Genomic DNA, 19,643 nt, shown 5'->3' on the forward strand with positions numbered 1-19,643 from the left:
GTTGACTATAGCATAGCAGAACTGAGCAGGAAGAGGAACCAGGTCCTTGCTCCTTTTCCTCAAGGCTTCTCATAGGAGTTCATTTCCTCCCTGCATCCTTTGTAAAGGAAAGATCCCATTGAGAAGGGAAAACAGCGTCCAGGAGGCAGGGCAGGGGAGAAATCAATCACATTTCCATTGCCATTAGCTTCCTCGCTCTTCCCACCTTAGCCGGCCGCTCTGGTTAATGGCAATGCTCCCAGCACCCCATGCTCCTGTTCCCCAGCAGCTGTAGTGTGGGCAGCACTTTGGTCCAAATGAGGAAAATTGCTCATTAGGTACCAGGAGCTAATTGGCACTCCATTTGCCAACCTCGGTGGCGCCCTGACCGTTTTTCAGCCTCTCACTTGATGTGACATGAGTGGTCTGGTATGTGCTCCAGCATCTCCTTTGGGAAGTCTTCCCTGCCTTGTCTGTCCCCTTCCCCACATCCTACAGTCCCCTTGCTCTGCTCCATCAGGGCATTTATCACTGTATTCCTTTGTCTGTTGCAACTGTGAGAGAGGGTGTCAATGATAGTGCAGTGGCTCGCATATAGTAGCTGATTAGTAAAAGGATTGACTCAGGACCGTGCTCAGCTCTGAAGAAGAGACCCAGGCCCTGCCCTCAAGGAGCTCCAGGCTGGCTGGGGAGAGCAGGGGACAGCCCAGGCTGAGGTAGGAACCAGAGTGGAGCTCCCTTAAGGCCATGAGGTTGAGATGCCTCATCACCTCACTTGGCCCTTTGCCTCAGGCCCAGTCTGAACTAGAGACCCTATGATCCTGTGATCTGGAAGTACAGTTTTATAATCTCAGGACTGGAAAGGAGCATAAAAGTCACTCCTTCCGCTTGCATACTTCCTGGGTCAGGGAACTCCCTTCCTCCCAGAGAGGTCGTTTTTTTATCACGGCCGGGAAGCACGTCCTTAGATAATGCAGAAATCTTCCTCAGCGGCTCGACTACCTCTACCACGGGCTTCCTTGGGAGCACCTCTCCCGATGGGCTCCTCAGAGCGCAGCCCCTCCCTGGGCCCACCAGAGCCCTCTGTTGGGGCAGACAGGGAGTGCTGCTTAGCATCAGAGGCAGGCGAGGCTGTCTTGCTCTCTAGCCATCTCCTCAGCCCCTAAGAGTCTGGACAGGTGTGTGTAAGTCGGGGCGGCGGGGGCAGCGGAGGGGGGGCATACACATGTGCCAAGTGTGAGGTAACAGGGGGGGCTATGCTACTGTTCAGGCACAGACATACAGAGAGAGGTTGCTACAACGTTTCCAGGTTCAGAGCTTCAGATAAACAACCCAGCTTCCCTGAAGGTCTGAGAAGGACCTCTCTCTGCTGGTGGGCTGGGGCTGGAGATGTGAGTGGCCGGTCTGGGTGGCCAGTGATGCTGTGTCCCACAGCCTCACAAGACACTCCCACTTGGCACCCGTGAGGCCTTCCCCAGGGCACAGATTCTGGTCCCCTCACTCCCAGTGCCCATGCTGCATCACCCCACCTGGGTGCTCTGTGACTCCAGCAGCTTCCGCTGCCGTCTTCCCCAGAGTGTCAAGCCAGCCAGTGACTTGCCAGGAGGAAGGAGGGCACAGGCTGTTCTCCCTGGGAGATGGGGGGTGGTCCTGATTCAGACACCACACATTACCTGGGCAGTAGGAGTAACGCTGCCCAGGAGCCCTGACTCACTGCCCAGAGGGCCACTCTCCGACATCCAGGTAGGGATGAGGTCACACCCACACACTCCGGCCCAGAAGTGCCTGTGCTCCGTCCCCACCCAACACAAGCGCACACTCCGTCTTTCCTGCCTCATGGCCCTCCTTCCTCTCTGGCAGGAAAGAGTCTGACCACCCCACTCACCCTGGGGTCTGGAAACCTAGCATATGCGACCCCTCCTCCCCGGAGTGGATAGCATTGACTAAACAAAGAGGGGGAACTTCAGGCACTCAGAGTATATATTGTGAGAGGCAGGCCTGCCCTCAAAAGGGAGGAAGAATTTCCTCCTTCCCTTCCTGGGCTCTGGGCAAATCACTGTCTTACTGAGGTCTGAAGCTACCGTGGGGAAGGGCCAGGGGGAGAGCCCCCGACATTACAAGGGGCTCAGCGTTACGACGCTGCCACCGCCTCAGCAGGTCTCCTACGCTAGGTCCGGAGCCGTCCCTACTCCCTAAACCGCTCTTCTGGGCGGCGGGCGCAGAGCCCGCGGCGGAGGATCGGGCGTGGGGGGGGGGGGAGGGCAACTCACGGGTCGTGTTGTACTTGACGCCGTTGAAGTACTCAGGGCACGGCCTCTCCACCAGGGCTCCGGCGGCGCTCCGGGGCCAGCACGTCCCGATCTGGTCCAAGGTGGTGTTGCAGTAGGAGTCGGGACCTGGAGACGGGAGAGAGAGGAGAGGGGCTCGGGTAGGTGGCCGGCGGCGCGGGGCGCTCAGAGCGCGGGGCCTGGGGCGCACTCAGCACGCCGGGGAAGGAGCCCCGCGCCGCCCGCTCCGCTCGCCTCCGCCTACCCTCGGGGTCCAGGGGCAGCCCCCAGCCGTCCAAGAGCAGCTCTTCGGCCAGCGCCAGGCTGCAGTTGGCCTCCAGCAGGCTGTAGAGCAGCGCCGCGTCCATCGCGCCCGGGAGCCGCGCGCCGACAGGGAGTGTGAGTGCGCGCCCGGCGTGGCTGCGAGGGACTGGGTGCCAGAGTGAGCGGTCCCGAGAGCGCCGGGTCCCGGCCCCTGCCCGCCCAGCCCCGACCTGCCGGGCAGCCTCGGAGCGCTGCGCCCCGCCGCCCGTCGCTGCCAAGTCGGGACCCTCGCGGAGAGGAGCCGCGGAGCGCGCGGTGCCGCGGGTCCACCCGCTCGGTCGCGGCCAATGGCGGCGCCAGGGGGCGGGGCCGGATGGCTCCAGTCGGCCGGGCCCAGCCTCCAGCCCCCCGGCCACCAGTCCCCCCCGGTCCCCGGCCCTGCCCCGAGTCCGCCTTCTCAGGCGCGGGCGCCGTCCAGACGAGGGCGGCGGGGATGGACCAGGTGGGCCTGGGGTGGTGGAATGGCCCGTCCGAGGACCGCAGGCCCCGGGGCTGCACGGGGCAGCAAAGCGCGCTCGCCCCCGCGCCGGGGAGCCCCCCGCGGCATCCCTCACCGAGAGCCAGGACTGGGCGGCTTGACGCTTGAGTTTCCTCTCCTAGAGCCAGGGCACTGGAGACGGGAGGCGGGGGGAGGGGGGGGAGCGGAGAGTCCACGTGCAAGTCTGTGCTCTAGAAGAGCCCCGGTGGCCGATGGGAAGGAAGTGGACTGGAGGGGCTTTGAGGGCAGCAGGGAGGCCACGGAACGGTCTAGCGAGATCTAGTGGGCTGAACGGGTGAACACTTGCCCCAGGCGGTGACGCTGGGATGGAGCGGTATTTCAGAGTACGGCTTGCTCTGGTGAAGACGGATTGGAGAAAAGGGTGGGTGAGCGGGTTCCAGCAGGAGCCAGGAAGGCAGGGATAGCACCACGTCTTCCCCTTGGGTGACTGGGGAGGGGACAGTGTTGCCATCTAATGAGATGGGCAAGTCCAGGGGAGAAATTGGCTGAAATTATCTGGAGGACTTCAAACACCCTGGTCTTACTCTCCCGGGCTCCAGAGAGAATAAAGTGAGAAGTGAGAACCTCTCTCTGTTCTTGGCCTTGGGCAGGGCCACCTGAAACTACTTTCCATATGTGTGTGTGTGTGTGTGTGTGTGTGTGTGTGTGTGTGCGCGCGCGCGCGCGCGCGCGCGCCCACGCATGTGCATGTAGTACCTAAACACCTTTATATGGAATTTGCCCGTAATGTGTTCTGATTTCACTGTCAGAGTGCGCAAGGTGGGCCCGCTGCTCACGCCTGCTGACCGGGGGGGATCCTGGCTCAGGAGGCAGGGCCTGGGTGTGGTACTCGTCAGCTCAGGCTGGATTCTGGTTTTGCCTCTCTCTATTCTCCCTGCATGTTACCCCAGTTCCTGCCCTCCCTTTTGGGGCTGTTTCTCCATAAGGGAAAGATTCTCTGAGGCCCCTCCCATCCCTGAGAGTCTCTGGTTCTGAGTTTTGAGATGCAAAGGCAGAGGGAGATGTGCATGTGTGTGTGTGAGTGTGTGTTGAGTGTTTCTATCTTTAGACGGCAGGGAGAGCTGGGACCCAGTCCCAGCTGGGCTGGAGGTCTCAGAGGAACTAGTCTTGTCCTCCCCCTTGCCGGTCTCCTCTGGGGACAAAGCTGCCAAAGAAGGTCAATAGCACCCTGAACCAGCACTATGCCCAAGAGAGGGGGAAGAGACAGGCTGTGCTGCCTTTATGTGCTCCGGTTTCAGCAGCCTCCGTATTAATGCTTCCGTCACTGCCCCGGCAGAGCCAGAGAGCACTGAGACCAGGGATGAGCACTGGACTCTCTCCAGGGCTTGCTGATTGGCAAGTATAAGGTGCAGATCAGCCAGCCAGCCTGTCCTCTGCCTCTTGCATGGACAGTTAGAGCCCTTGGCTCAGCTCTGGGCATCTGCAGAGGCAAAGATCCCTTGGTGTTCATAACAACCATTGCCAGGAGCAGGGGAGGATAGGTTGAGTCCCAACCCCAGCCTAAGATCTGAGTCTCAAACCCAACCCTAGGCAGAGTACTGTCCCCAGTCCCGGGCTAAGCCCTACCCCACAGGGTCCCACATAGGCCAGAATGTGGCAGGCAGGGTCAGCCCACGTCTTCACTGGGAAATAGTCTCATTCATGCACAAAGGAGGGCGCTCCACACGTGGATCGCAGTACAGGGGGAAAGGGAGACATCAAGCTTATGAATGTGCTTGTCGCCAGAGCCACCACGCAGGGGAATTAGCTATCTTGGGGTGTGGGGAGTGCCCAGCGACAAGAGGCCAAGACTTCTTGCCCCATGTGCAACTTTCTGCAGAGCAGAATGGCCTGGGGCCCTTGGATCGCTCTTCACTGGGAGAGCACATGTAATAGAGATTCCTCTGGGAAGTGACTATTTTAACAGTAGAGCCAAAAGATGTTCTACATCGTGAAGGACAGTCAGGGCCCGAGCACAGACCCATGGACCCAAGGTGCCCTGGCTTCCAGGATGAGGGGCATTTCTTCATGGACCTTTTTACAAGCACAATTGTTTGTTACCCTAGATGTGACAGAGAGGAAACAGCTTTGGAATGAGTTGGCTTTTATAGCTCACTTGAGTGTTTGAAAATAGGTGAATGAGGAAGAAATTGTAGAGAGCTAAAAATTTCCTCAATTAGGTTACATCCAACTGCAAATAAAGTCTGGGTCTTTTTGCTAACCAAGGAAGCAGAGGCAGAGGGGAGGCCCTTGGGATGGAGAGGGGCTCTCAGGCTGGGCACTGGGGGAGAGGTACTGGGATGGTTGTGTGCCCCCAGGCTGGTGAGACAGGTTGCAGGTAAGTTCAGGGAAGTGTGACACCTGCGTGTCAGGAGCAGTATGGGGTGAGGTAGGAGCTCCTGGCCCACCTCTGACGTCAGCTGCAGTGGCAGGGGATAGTTTCAGACATCCTGGTCCTCCAGAGGGCACAGCCTAATAGGCAGGCAGAGCGCACTGGAAACACGCACGGCATCTCACGGTCATTGCCTCCACAGAATCACCCACTTCCTCCCATTCATCCCACCATCCATCACATGTCAGCTGGAAAACAGGGTTTGAGGAGATAGTCTGTCTCTGCCTCTCTGAGGGGCGATGCCTGGTCAGACGGAATACACAAGGAGTGGGCAGATCCAGGTCAACGCTGTGGGGTTTTCTGGGCGTTTTCATGGGTCTGCTCAGGGCATGGAGTCTTGGGAGAGGCCAGAAGGTGCCTTACGCTTGTCTGGTGGCACTGAAGATCATGGCCCCAGGGCAGACGCTTCTCCCCTACACATCCTACGCCATCCTGGCACAGGAGGGTGGCCAAGGGGAGATGATATCTTCAAGTCCAACCATGGGCCAGGCTGTGGGATCAGGAAGGGCCCTCAGACACTTTCCAGTCCCACATTCTCATTTATAGGTGGACAAAGGGAATTTCTCCCTCCAACCTCTCCTGGGCCATCTTCAACTCTGCAGCAGCCAGACTGGGCTCCCTGTTTCTTCCACTGGGCAGATGAAGTGATTTTTCTACAATTAAGGTCATGGCATTCCTCCTAAGAGTGGCTCCCCATTGCCCTCAGGATGGAGCCCAGCTTCTTTGGCAGTGCAAAGAACACTCTTCAAGATTGTCTATCCTTCCTGCTCTCCCTCCTGCCAACCTTGAGATGCTTTTTGGAACAACTTGTCATTCCCTGGAACCATTGTATACCCCCACACCTTTGCATGTGCTGTTCCCTCTGCCGGGATGCCCTTACCGCTCTACACTCCAGTTAGCTTAGCTGACTCCCGCTTGCCCTTCAAACGTTCAGCTTGGCTCTCCCCTTCTTGGTCTTGTCTGGGTTGGGTGGCCCTCCTCATTGCCTCTATCTCTTGGGGCTGATCTATATCATGCCAAGGTTGTTAGTTTTTTACTGTCTCCTCTATCAACCCATGGCTCCCTGAGGGCAGGGCTGGTCATGTTCACTGACTGGTCCCCAGCACCCATCAGAATGCTCTAGGCCTGTCTCCCTGACCAAGACTCTTTTCCCATTTGACCAGCCTTGATGTGTGTGCGTGTGTATGTGTGTGTGTGTGTGTGTGTGTGTGTGCACGCATGTTGGATTGGGGAGTTGCTTTATTTCAGGGATCCATGAATCCATTGGGATCCTTATGTTGCCTAAAGACTGAATAAATAATATGCCATACAGTCTATGCCCTAATAGGTGCCTCTGTGATGAACAAAACAAATAATCCATTTAAAGCCTGTCTGAAGTCTCTTGTGGTTATGTGTGGTTTTCCTTTATTTGCACCTCAGAGGCATACAATTTAACTGGTCGTAGCCTTTGATTTATGACCACCTGTCATCGTTAGCCCACACATGGCCCAAATTTATTTTATTTTAATTTTTTCTTTTATGGAAGTTTGGGTACAGTGGTAAATACACGGAATCTATCACCGAATCCAAAACTAGATCGTTGCCAGTCACTTCCATATTTATCTAAATACTCCTTCCCCGGAGGGAACATTCTCTTGGACATTTCATTGATCATTCCCTTGCTCTTAGTTTTTCGGTTTTATCATATGTACGTATGTCTGAAGAACAGATTGGTTTTACTTGTGTCCGCACTTTATGTTAGTCATGGTCCATTTTCTCAATCGGTGGAGATCACTGAAATCATGAAAGGAGATCATTTTCCTGTGGGAACCTCAGGTTGAAGGGCATCTTATCTGTCTGAGTCCCAACCTAAGGGCATGGTGAGTGAAGGAAGGTGAGTCCCACCACCGCTGCTAGGAAGCATCATCAGTGATATGGTGGAGGCATATTTCATGGCATGGGAAAGCACTCACCCTGAGTTATAAGACCAAAAAAGCAGGTTACAGAAGTGTGGACACAGGATCATCCCAGTTTGGTCAAAAAACATGAGGCTCTCTAGACCGATAGACTCCTGGGGGACATAATAATAAAAATTCCCAGATGGTGGGATAATGAGTCCTCATGGTGTTCTTTGATTTGGAAAAACATTCCCCCCCCAAATTTATATTAATGTAATGTACCCCATTTACAAATGGATGAATGATATTATCAGTTACGTAGGGGAGGCCTATTTGGAAAAGTTGAACCCCTCCCCACTAGACTCAGACCCGCATCCACCAGGGGTCAGGGGAAGGTGAGGATCTGTGCCATGTACTGGAGAAGGCAGGGGGTTTGTTGATAAACCAGTGTTTCCTTCCTGACAGCAGAGAGCTCTGGTCGGGGACCCCCTGAAATAGGGGTCTTTCATTACCTGGCTAATGGAGCATGCTGGGTGTCTCCGTGACCTCTCGTTCAAACTCCAGAGTAAGCCTCTGAGCTTGACTTAGATCTGTTCCTAACAGATGAGGCTCAGACGGTCTTATGGGCTGAATGGCTGAATTATGTCCCCCCCAAATCTATATGTTAAAGTCCTAACCCCCAATAACTCAGAATGTGACCTTATTTGGAGACAGGTAATGAAATTAAGACGAGGTCGTCAGCGTCGGACCTCATCCAAATGTGACTGGGGTCCTTGCAAGAAAAGGAATCGAGAAGTGCCTGGGTGGCTCAAGTGGCTTAAACGCCGACTTGGTTTCAGCTCAGGTCATGATCTCACGGTTCGTGAGTTTGAGCCTCACGTGGCAGAGTGCAAAGCCTGCTTGGGATTTGTTCTCTCCTCTCTCTCTCTCTCTCTCTCTGCCCCTACCCTGCTTGTGCTCTCTCTCTCTCCAAATAAATAAATAAACTTAACAAAATTAAAAATGCGTAAAATAAACAAAATTTTAAAAACAAACAAGAAGAAGAACCAAGGACCCAGACGTGCACAAAAGAAAGAGCACGTGAGGACAAAAGGGAGGAGACGGCCACTGTAAGCCAAGGACAGAGGCCTCAGAAGAAACCACCTCTGCTGACACCTTGATCTTGGACTTCTAGCCTCCAGAATCGTGAGAAAATACATTTCCCCTGTTTAAGCCACCCGGTCTGTGGTATGTTACATCAGCCCTCGCAAACTAATACAGATGGCTTAGGTGACTCAGCCATTGCTTCTAGGTGGAGAAGGTGGGACCCAGACTTGGGTCTGTCTGACCGCTGCACTGAAAGGCAGGCTGGTAACAGGGCCGTTCTCCTGGACACCTGACCCAGGCTGCGTGCGGGGCTGGGCCCCATTGCTGGGCAGCACCCTTACCTCCTTGTTGCCTTGCCAGCAACTTCAGATCCTGGGGCCCTCCCCAGGCTTCCTCCTTCCCTGCAGCTACCGTGGGTGCAGACCTGAGACCGCCACGACACCGGGCAGGGCTTAGGGACTGCTCTCCAGAGCCCGTGAGAGCCCAAGGCTTTTCTGAGCTCCGCAGGTGGCTGACCCTGACTCCAAGTCGGCGGGGGGGGGGGGGGGGACTCTGAGGAGTCAGAATTCAGAGGCCCAGCTGCTGTCTTGCAAGTCCTTACCAGGAGGTGACACCTGTAGCCACGGCAACCAGAGAATGTGGTTGACATCTTCTGCCGGTCTTGCTCAAGTTTATAAACAGAGGGTTACCTCCTCCTTGGGCTCTCGAATGCCAGCCCGGCTAGCTTCCGTTACGTGCGGGGAGCTGGGAGCTGAGGGCTGGAGGAGGATGTCCAGCCAAGTCCTTCATCATCAGTGAAGGGCCAGAGCCCCAAACGGGGAAGGGGCCTGCTCAAGGACAGAAGCCGGCATCCGCCACCCCACATGGCTTGGGCTGGTCCAGGAGAGCGGCCTCCTCCCTCCTGGCCCTGAGGCTCACCGTTCTCTCTTGGGGTCTGCCCCAGGGTGGCGGCGGTGGGCTTACCTGAGAGGTTGGCGAGAGTCATCACTGCCCGGCAGTATTGCTCCAGCATTGCCCACAGGGGATGGTCTATGGGCACCTGGCTTGGTCCGGCAGCCTAGGGGATAGGACGGATGAGGGTCAGAGGTCAGGCCCTGGCTAGCCCCTGTAGCACCCGTCTGCTCCCCTTACCCGGTTTTGTCACTCATGCATGCAGCGGAATGGCAGCCTGGCCAGGCCAGGAACCCCAAAAAGGTCTCAGAAGTGTTCCAGTGCAGCTTGACCTCGGAGGCAGGGATCTGTGCTTTCTAGCCCCTGGCATACAAAGCTCTCCTCCTCAGGACGGGATGTGCCCCGTGTCCTTCGGTCAGCAAAGCCAGGTGGGGAGTCCATCAGCTGTTTGTTTACCTAACAAATATTTGTAGAATGCCTGCTATGTGTCTGGCCCTAGTTGGAAGACCCAATGGCTGTCCTTGGGGTAGTCCCAGGCCAGGCAGGGATCCCCTAAACTTAGAAGGTACAGAAGGGAGGGGAGGAGAGGAGACAGTGTAACTTTGTTTCCCTCTCACACAGGGAAACAGGCAGTTACAACAAAAGGTGTCTCCCCGTGGAAGAGATTTCCCTGGATTTGGGAAAGCAGGGAAGGCTTCCTGGAAGAGGTAGCACTTTGGGGGCAAGCAGAAGAATGAGTAGGGGAGAAGGAAGGGACCACTGTGCCAATGTGGACACTCACCAGGGAATAGACATGGTTGTTGCTACCATGGCAATTCCATCCAAAAGATAAAAACCATCCAGGATCCCATCTTCTGAAAACACCATGAGAATCGGTGCTGGGCATGGAGGAATAAAGTAAAGGTGGTTATCTCTGCCCCTGAGGAGCCCATCTTCTGGTGGGAAAGAGGGATGGGTGACCAGGTTGCTACAGCATCGATAACTTGCTGAGGTGGAATGGGGTAGCATCTCAGAGAAGGTCATGCTGATGTGGGCTTTGAAGGCTGAGTAGGAGTTTGCCCAGCTGATAAGGATGGTGCTGGTAGAGAGCACAGCATGTGCAAAGGCAGAGAGGCTGGGAAATGGTGTGAGACTGAACGAGAGTAATGGACTCTAGAATTCTAACTCTTGCGCGCTATTTCTCCCAAGGGCACCACTTTTCCAACTCTGTGGCCTGTGTGTGTGTTTGTGTGTGTGTGTGTGTGTGTGTGTGTACGTGCACTTGTGTCCCCGTACGTATGTGCGTGTATATGCAAAATGACTTCTGTGCCTCTCCCAACCCTGACATTTCTGATTCCAAGATTGTAGAAGGCACTGCCCACCAGTGGGCAGCCCCTCCCCTTTCCCTGGCCAGTCACATGTTCTCTCCATGACAGCTGGGTCAATGTTTGCCCCGGGATGTCCCCAGAGCTAGAGCCCAACAGCCCTCAAACATCACGTTCCCCACATCTGGCTCGATCCATTTCCTGTGCCGGGGCTGGAGGCTGCACGTTTAGCCTCAGCAGGCTGGCCTGGAGCTCCTAATAAACGACCCCACCTGGCCAGATGGGTTTACACTGCCTGCTGCTTCTCGGAGAGCCGAGGGCAGCAGGGACGCCATTCATAGGGAGTCACTGCACCTGGGACCAGCCAACTCTCTCCGAGGAGGCTGGGTACAGAAGGAGGTGCTGGGGAGCAGAGACATGTGTGCGTAAGGTGTATGTGTGTGGGGTGCGTATTATGTCTGTGTAGCACCTGTGGTTGTGTGAGTAGTATATGTGTAGGGTGCATTGTGTGTGTGTGTGTGTGTGTGTGTGTGTGTGTGTGTCTGTAAGGGGCTCTCTGGGCCATGAGCTGGGAGCTCTGGTCTCTCGGCTTGCAGGACAGACACTGGGGGCCACGGCCTTGCTGTTCACATATCCCGGAGGCTACTGGGAGCTTTCAGCATCAGCTTCTTGGGCATCAGGAAGGCCTCGCTGCCCAGTGAGTCCCTGTCAGCGGTGAGGTGGGCTAGGAAGGAGAGGGGACACTCTTTGTCTTGGGATCTCCAGAAGAATTCTGAGGCCCCACACTCAGCTGGATCTGGGGAGATTGTGGGCTCTAGGCCTGACCCATCATACACTTCCCAGCCCCCTTCTTGTCTGAGAAGCAGCTAGTAATGCCCTCCCCGGGGGGGACAGAAGTTCCAGGGAGTCAGCCTCATCTGGAGGTCATGGCAGAGGCAGTGCTCCACCCAGAGGTGCGTGGTGTTGCTGGTGGACCTCCAGGCTGATCAGATTTTGTGTCTTAGATGCAAGCTCCTTCTCTCAGAGCCCCCCAACTGCCACGTTTTGACCGCATCCCTCAGCTGTCTCATGTTCACCTTTGGGCGGGCAGTCTGAATCCCTGGCTCTGAGCCCACAGACGGAGGGGCGGGGTCAGGGCATCCTCACTCGGGCAATGCGGGGCTGTCCCTGCATCAGACGCTATGGTCTCAGGCTGCGGCTGGGTCCCCTTGCTGCGCAGAGCACTGGGGCGCAGGTGACCGTGCTCAGTATTGACGTGTGCCCTTCAGGCGTGGGCAGCATGGGCGAGCAGATCAAAAGAGGTTTTGGAATGACTCCCAGATCTGGGTTCCATCTTCTGTAACTTCTCCACTGGTCCAATAAGCTGGCACAGCTAAAGATGTTCTTTCTCTTCAAGGGGGCTGGCTGGGTGGATGTGACTCAGTTCAAACCCATGACATCCCCTGCTGCTGGCAGCAGTGGTGGGTGGGCAGCGAGGAGGGAGAAGAGGCCGCCGCCCTCTGGAAGCACACAGTGGCCCCAGGAAAGCAGAGACACGGCCATGAACAGTTACACCTCAAGGCCTGGGCCGTGGGCTCTCGGAGCAGCTAGGCTGTAAACACCCCCATGTTCAGGGCTCCGGGCATGGTGCTTGTTAGCCCTGTGGCCTTGGCCAAGTGACTTAACTTCTCTGAGCCTCGCTCTCCTCATCTGTAAAATGGAGACAATACAGAGCCCATAGGGCTTTGGAGTACATTAAACAAATGACTGTACGTCACGAGCCTGGCATATAGAAGGCATGTGTCAAATGGTGGCCCCTGTCAAGGGCTTGAGGAGGGGTCCAATTAGAGAGCTCAGAGATAGGGGGTGGGGGTTCAAGCCCCACTGTGGGGACTTCCGAGGCCCAACTCAAATCCTTCTCCAGAAAAGCTTCCTAGAACCGTGTGTCCCTCCTTCCCCACCTCTCTCGCCAGCACAGATACCCCTCAGCTTTCAGCACCCCTCCCAGCACTGGGCCCTGGCAATGCAGCCTGAAGCCCCCTCATTGGGCACACCACCGTTCAGCAGTGCCCAGTCAACGCTGGCTGGGGAAACTCAGGGCTCCGTGGAGGGCTGGGCACTGGAGCTCAGTCCAAAAGCATGGAACCAGGGTCCAAGGTAGGGGGAAGGATAAGAAGAGCAGAAAGAGATCCCCGAGGCAGGAGCCGAGCAAAGGCTTGGAGGCAGGAAGGCACAGGGCCTGCTCAGGAAGCAGCCGGCCTCTGGTTTGAGGATGCCATTCACAGGGCAGAGGGAGACAGGAGAGGAGAGGCTTCTTTAACATGAAATCAGCACTCACAGTGTGCCGCACACAGCTCTCAGGGCTTCACGACAGCTCATTTGAGCCTCACAACAGCCTCTGAGGTCGCGGCAGATAACCCCATTGTACAGATGAGGCAACTGAGGCCCAGAGAGGTAAAGTCATCTCCCAAGCCCGTGCAGCAAGCAGGTAAGGGGCGGAGGCAGGACTGGACAGCCAGTCTGGTAGGCTGTGGCCTGGTCAGATACACAGAGAGGCGTTGGTCCTGGGTGGGGAATTAAAGGAAGGCCTGTGGTCCACAGATGCCGAGAGTATCACACAGTCCCAAACAGGGTGGCTGTGGGGCTTAGGAGGCCACTCAAGTAAGAAGTTGTTGTCACCTGTGCGGTGGGGCCTATAGGCAGAAAGCTGGGTCACAGGAGGAGTGTGGGCGGACCCAGCCAGCCGGGCAGGACCTTGCACATGAAGAGGTTTGGGCTCTATAACTTATTCTGAGCTCCCTGAAGACCCATTATTTTCTCTTCTGCAGAGAACACTTGAGGCTTCTGTACCCAGCTCTTGGGTGTCCTAGGGGCAGAGAGCCACCCTCCACCCCTCACCTCTACCCAGCGAGACCATAGGTGGCCCACATCTGTCTGGTTCGCATCTGTGTCCCCAGTTCTCAGTCCAGAGCCTGGCACATGGCAGGTGCTCAACAACTGTTTGCTTGGACGGACGGACGAATGCGACCACAGTCCCATCAGCCAGGTGGAGCTGCACCCCTACCCCCAGTTCTGGGAAGCTCAGGTTCTGGGCTCTCTTCCTGCTTGTCGGATTCCTTCTCTCTCACTTTTCACTTTGAGGCCAGCCAGTTCCTGGTTCCCGCCTCTGCGTGTCTGGAATTGGAAGCCTTCATGTTACAAAGGGCAGGGGAGAGGCCCCGGCAGGAGGAGGCAGCAGGTCAGAGCCAAGATGCCAGCTGCTCTTCTTCCACCTTGGGCCCTGTCCAGGCAGAACCTGTGCTCCAGGGACCAGGCAGGCCTCAAAGGTGTCACCTCCCTGGAGCCACGGTGTCGGCCCAGCCTGGTGCTGCCTCCTGTTCTGGCTACAAAGCTTCGTCTAAATTTAGCCCCTAGTCTAAGCCTGGGAGATTTACGGACCACAGGTCCTGTGGCCAGGCTGCCAGTCGCCAGAGAGGAATGGGGTGAGCTCCCTTCCTGCCTCCTCCCTCTCTGCCCAAGGTCAGGGAGGACTCCTCTGGGAGGGAGAGGATCCCTCCCCACAGTTTTCTCTCATTCACTGGTTTCACTGAGCCTGAGTTAGGGCTAGAGGAGGAAGAAACTCGGCCCTGAGAGAAAGAGGAGAGGAGGATGCTGGAGATGGGGAGAAGGTGGAATAGGGGAAGGGGGGAGGAGGGGGAAAAGGAGGTGCTGGGGGGATGGCAGGAAGGTGAGAAGGAGGGAGACCCTGGGCGCTGAGCAGGCCCACAGGAGGCAGTACTGGAGCTGAGGCTGGTTGAGGCAGAGGGGAAGGGACCGGAGGTCATAAGAAGGAAGTAGGCCATTATCTTCTGGAGTATCTGGGCAGGCTTCCTGGGAGGGGAGACTAGATACTCAGTTCTAACTTACCAGGTGCTACACTTCAAGTGAGGACCTCAAAAGCCCCAGCAGCTTCCTGTGGGTCCTCCCATCCCTGAGGGGTCCAGCAGGTGACTCTTCTTAAGATGCCCACTCTCCCATCCAGTTCTAACAGCCAACAACTCCCCTGGAGAAACTTCCAGGCCTCTTTTTACCATGTGCTCTCTGACAGCCTGTGACTCTCTCTTCTCCATGCCTCTCCCCTTCCTATGCCAAGCTCTGGGCCCTCACGCAGATGTCTGAGGAGGGGGGGACGTGTAGGATGGGGAGGCCCACTAAAGGGGGAGGCAGCTGGCCAGCAGGAGGCCCTAGAACAGGTCACTAGGCCTCAAATGATCTCCTTACTTATCAACTCATCTAATGTCCAGTTGACCTAAAAGTCACTCCATTCTGATTTGTTTTAGTCTCTGAGTGTCCTAATTAAATTCTTGGAGAGGGAAGATAATCTGGAGTCAGGCTGCTCGGTTTGAATCCTGACCCTGCCACTACCAGAAGAGTGACCTTGGGCACGTGACGTCACCTCAGCTCCCTCATCCGTAAAATGGGAGTATTGATGGTCTTCTCCTCTAGGGATTTTACAAAGCTTAAAACAGGCAATGGGTACCAGGACTTAGGACAGTGCTGAGCATGTGCTGAGCCCAGTGTAGATGCTAAATAGAACAAACAAAATAAGCTTATTGGATAATCTATCCTTCCCTCTGGTGGGTTTGAAATGACATTTTAAAAAAAATTAGAATTTTGAAGAAAGCGACTTTAGACAAACTGGCCGAGGATTCCTAATAATGGCTAAAATCAGATAAAAGTAGAAAATGGCAGCTAAGAGGATACAGAGTAGTCCTGTAATTCGTAAAGTGCTGCAAATTTAAGACTTACCAGGAATACAAAATTCAGTAAGCAGTGCTCTCAGACAAATTGGTTTTTTAAAAAGTACATAAACATCAACAAAGTGGCAAGAAAAAAAAAAAAAAAAACACACCCAGAAAGATTAAATTAGATGATTGGCTTAGTCAACTACTCCGAGAGTAGTTGAATTTTAGGGAAAGGTTATAACGATTTAGCTCCTGGCAAATGGCCCTTGAGCCCCCTGCCCACACCCCGCAGACCCTGGGTGTGTAGGAGAGGTGTGCAGGGCCCCGGCCTTAGTCTTGGGGAGGGCTGTGCAGCTCAGGGAGGGTCCAGGCTTCTGGAGCCAGGGACTTTTCTTGTTGCTGATCCTCCTCGGGCCAGAGCCCCCCACCAGAAAGCAGGACCTGGAGTAAGAGGCCACAGAAGCGCTGTTCTGAGACCTTGGGGGTGCTACCCAAAGGTCCAAGAGGCTGAACCCAGCCAAGAGGAACTGATAGACTCCTGGGATCTTCACAGAGCGTGAGTCGACTACCTCAAGAGGTTAGAATCAAGAGTTTCAGAATCCAGCGGCCATAGTACTTAGCCTCACTCAACCTCGGTTTCCACCTTCCGCCCTTAGCCCAGCCTGGTGCACGAGAGAGGCTTCATGATTCCATGCTGCCACCTGAAGCAGCTTCCCAAAGGCCTCGCAGGGCAACCAGGAACACCAAGGTCAAGGCTCGGCTCCTCTGGGCTCTTGCAGTGTGGGCTGGGTCGAGGGGTCTGCCCCACTAAACTGCCAGTTGGAACTTCCACAAGGGCAAATCAGGGCAGCCCCCTCCCCTACTCAGGAAGCTTCCAGAGCTCCCCAAGCTTTTAGGACAGAAATCTGATCCCACCAGGGCCCAGCAGACCCCAAAAGCCTGGTGCCATCTCTTCTCAGGGTTGGGGCTTGTCCGGGGCCCTCACCCATTACTTGCTTTCCCCTTGGCCATCTTCCAGGGCTGCCCCATCCCTACCCCTGCTGTCCCATCCACCTCCACCAGACTTTATCATAACCCCCACACACTTTTCTTAGTTCCAAAGACCAGAGTTTATAAAGGCACACTTATTCCTAGCCATTATTTTCTTCCTGCCGGTGCCTTTGGCTGGGCCATCAACTCCAGAGGGCAGGAGCCCTGGGCGGGTGTTTTCACCCCTTGTCCCTACCACGCATCATCCTCTTTAAATGCCAATTCAGTAAATGAAAGGGCTGGAGACCTGGCTCCTCCTGCATCACCTTCCTTCCCTACCGCCTGCTCTGGGTCCCATGTTCTCTTTTCACAGTGAGCAGAAATCTCAGAATAGTTGGATGAGGACCCAGAAATAAATTCTGTTACCACAAGAAAGCCTGAACTTTAGGGCCAGAGAGATCACAGTTCAGTTCCTCTCCAGGAGGTTATGTGCTGAGCAACTTTGGGCAAATGACTAATCTTCAGCCTCAGGCTGAGGTCTCCCTGGGAGGGTCTGGTTGACTCTAAGGGGCTACAGACTGTTGCCTCTGAGCTTCTCAGTTCTGACACCCCCAGAACCCAGGGGACCCTCCCACAGACTCCCTCCTCATTGGCCTGGCTCTGGGGCAGGGACCAGAAAGCTCTCCTTGGCTCACCAGCTTATACAATCGGCACCATGGCCTCCCGGAGGGGAGGGTCAAGGGGCAGCCCTGGGCCTAACATCCGGCTCTCTTGGAAGGCATGTATCTTGAGAACACGTGGCAGGAGGCAAAAAAGAGCTTAAAACTCAGGGGATGTGGGGTGGGGGAAGCAGGTGATAGTGAACCCATCCCACAGCCTCTACTCATCCCAAGTATAGACTTCAATGTCGTTAAAAGAACCTGGCAGATTTCAGGACCATCTGCCCATGGGGGGCACTGACCGCCCCTCTCCTGCACCTGACTGGACCCACCGGGAGGGCAGGGCCCTTAGTGGCATCATGCCTTATCTATAGTGCCTGGCACAAAACCATAGCTGAATTTACTGAGGGCTTACTCTGTGCCAGGCACGGTGCTAAGAGCTTTACTCTATTATCTAATATAGCCTAATATTATCTCAACTATTCCTCATGACAACTCTATCCAGTAGGCACTGATATCACCTTCATTTTACCCATGAGGAAACTGAGGCTTGGAAAATTAGAGTAACCTGTCCGAGGTTACACACTAAGCGGCAAAGCAGGGATTTGAATCAGGTGTGTTGGCAAAGCCACTTTGCCACAATGGATGCCCACTATCTCTCTGTTGAATGAGCGTTGAACAAATGAGTCCTCTGTGTATATACGGGACATGGCGACCCAGGCAGTCCCAGAGGCTGGCGTGTGGTACAGTAGGGACAAGACGAGGTTTTCTGACTCCTAGCCTGGTTCTTCTCCCCTGCACTGTGTGGCCCCGGGGCCCCTCTTGCCTGTCTGAACCCCTTTAATGTCTTGGCTCTTCATGAGAAGTGTGACTTAGGACAGATGTCCCTCCTTCTCTGAGCTTTGGTTTCCCCATCTGTAAAATGGGGAGAGGGTTAGAGGTGGACTCCTCCTGCATCTGTTTCCGGGAACCATTCCGTCCCAGCCTCACCTCCACTTCTTCAGCTCTTTCTGTATAGTCCCATCCCCCCTCCACCCCTGTACCCACCTGTACACCTTGACTCTGGCCACAGGCAGGGGTGGGGGGTGTGCCCACAGTTTTCAGAAACCTTTGGCTAGATTGGTCTTCGGTGCCTCCTCCTCCTCATTGCTCAACGGGGACTGGGGGTTGCTGCTTTAAGGCACTGAGAGGAGGGTAGGCAAAGGGTGGCAGGAGATGGGGGGCACAGCTCTGGTGGGAAGGGCCAGAACTGAGGCGGGGTGAGGAAGGGTGTGATGGGAAGATGGAGAGGGGCCCGCGGGGGAGGGTACAAAATGGACAGGGGATAGGGAATGCCTGGACCTGAGGACGAAATTTTGTCCTAGAAATGAGTGTCACCCGGAACACTCTGCCCATCCATAAGGGTTTCCATGTCCCATCCTAGTTGATGTTAGTTTCATCTCCCCTCCACCTGCCCCCCCCATCCCCGCAGGAGATCTATCTGCACCCCCTCATCCCATACAGGGATCCCCAGCCTCAACCCGGCCACCAAGTCCTGAGATCTCCCCAACCCAGCTCCTAACTGGGCTGAGTGAAACCCGGACCAGTAACTAACTGAGCAATGAGACCCGCCTCCCATCCCGGAGCTCCGCGCTCCCGGGCGCCCCCACCCCGAGCCAAGCCGGATCCCCATCTCCCTGCACTTACTTTGAGCAGCGGCGGGAGGAGGCAGAGCAGGCAGAGGAGGGGGTGTCCGGCGTGGACGAGGCGTGGGGGCCCCTTGGGATCCCCCATGCTCTCGGTGGCTCGGGAAAGGAGCGCACCTCCCCTGCGCGACGGTCCCGCCCAGCTTGCCCCTCCCCTCTCCCCCCTCTCCCCCAGCCGGAGCCCGGTTGGCCACCTCCCTCCCTACCCGCATGCGTTGGCCCAGGTAAGGCCCTGGGCCCAGGGACCATTCTCCCCACCCCCACCCCCACCCCCACCCCAGGGCGGCGTGACACCTCCCCACAGCCTGCCCCTCCGGGTTATTTATAGCGGGTGCCGGGCAGCGGCCAGAGGCCAAGCTCTGCGTCCAGCCTGCACACAAAGGGTTAATGCCTTTTCTCAGCACGCCCCTTTCGCTAGGGCTGTAGCTTCCCAACTTGGGGAGAGAGGAACTGAGAAAGGAAGGAGGGGGCCTTGGGCTGTGGTGGCGGCCACAGCACAGAGTGGCTTAGGCGGGTCGCATCCCCACCAGGCTTCCTGAGGGCATCTTCTGATTATCTGGGGAGCTTTACCAGGCTCCAGTGCCTATTGGGATAATTGAATTTGAATGTGGCAGCGAAATTAAATAATAGTACTGTATCAATGTTCAACTTCCTGGTTTTGATAACGACACTGTGGGTAAGAGAATGTTCTTGCCTTTAAAAAGTACACATTTAGGGATAAAGGGGCACCACGTTTCTAAGTTACTTTCAGATGGTTGGGAAATATACACACACATGCACACAGAACAACAAAGCAAAATGTTGATAATTGGTAAATGTGGGCAATGGGTATATGGTATAGATTTGATCATTCTTCCAACTTTTCTGTAAATATGAAATAAAATCCTAAATTAAGAAAACAAACACACAAACCCAGGGGCTTCTGGGTGGTTCAGTCTGGTAAGCATTGGACTCTTGATTTTGGCTCAGGTCATGATCTTGAGGTTTGTGAGTTCAAGGCCCACGTGGGGCTGTGTGCTGATAGCTTGG

The 19,643-nt window shown here is 55.5% G+C and overlaps 1 protein-coding gene across 2 annotated transcripts in view; it reads right to left on the reverse strand.

The window, feature by feature from the left end:
- The window catches only part of CRHR2 (corticotropin releasing hormone receptor 2), a 45,348-nt gene extending 26,646 nt beyond the window's left edge, over positions 1-18,702 (reverse strand). Inside the window, exons 1-3 of one of the 2 annotated variants that reach the window (XM_030295197.1) lie at positions 18,616-18,702; positions 9,367-9,460; positions 2,250-2,375 (exon numbers count right to left, since the gene is read on the reverse strand). In XM_030295197.1, the coding sequence (XP_030151057.1) occupies positions 2,250-2,375; positions 9,367-9,460; positions 18,616-18,702 (307 nt within the window). Of the gene's footprint in view, positions 1-2,249; positions 2,376-2,511; positions 2,615-9,366; positions 9,461-18,615 lie in introns of those variants that run through there. The other variant, XM_030295207.1, reaches the window with a different exon arrangement.
- Positions 18,703-19,643: the final 941 nt, after the last annotated feature.

The sequence above is a fragment of the Lynx canadensis genome, chromosome A2, assembly GCF_007474595.2.
Source record: "Lynx canadensis isolate LIC74 chromosome A2, mLynCan4.pri.v2, whole genome shotgun sequence".
NCBI lineage: Eukaryota > Metazoa > Chordata > Mammalia > Carnivora > Felidae > Lynx > Lynx canadensis.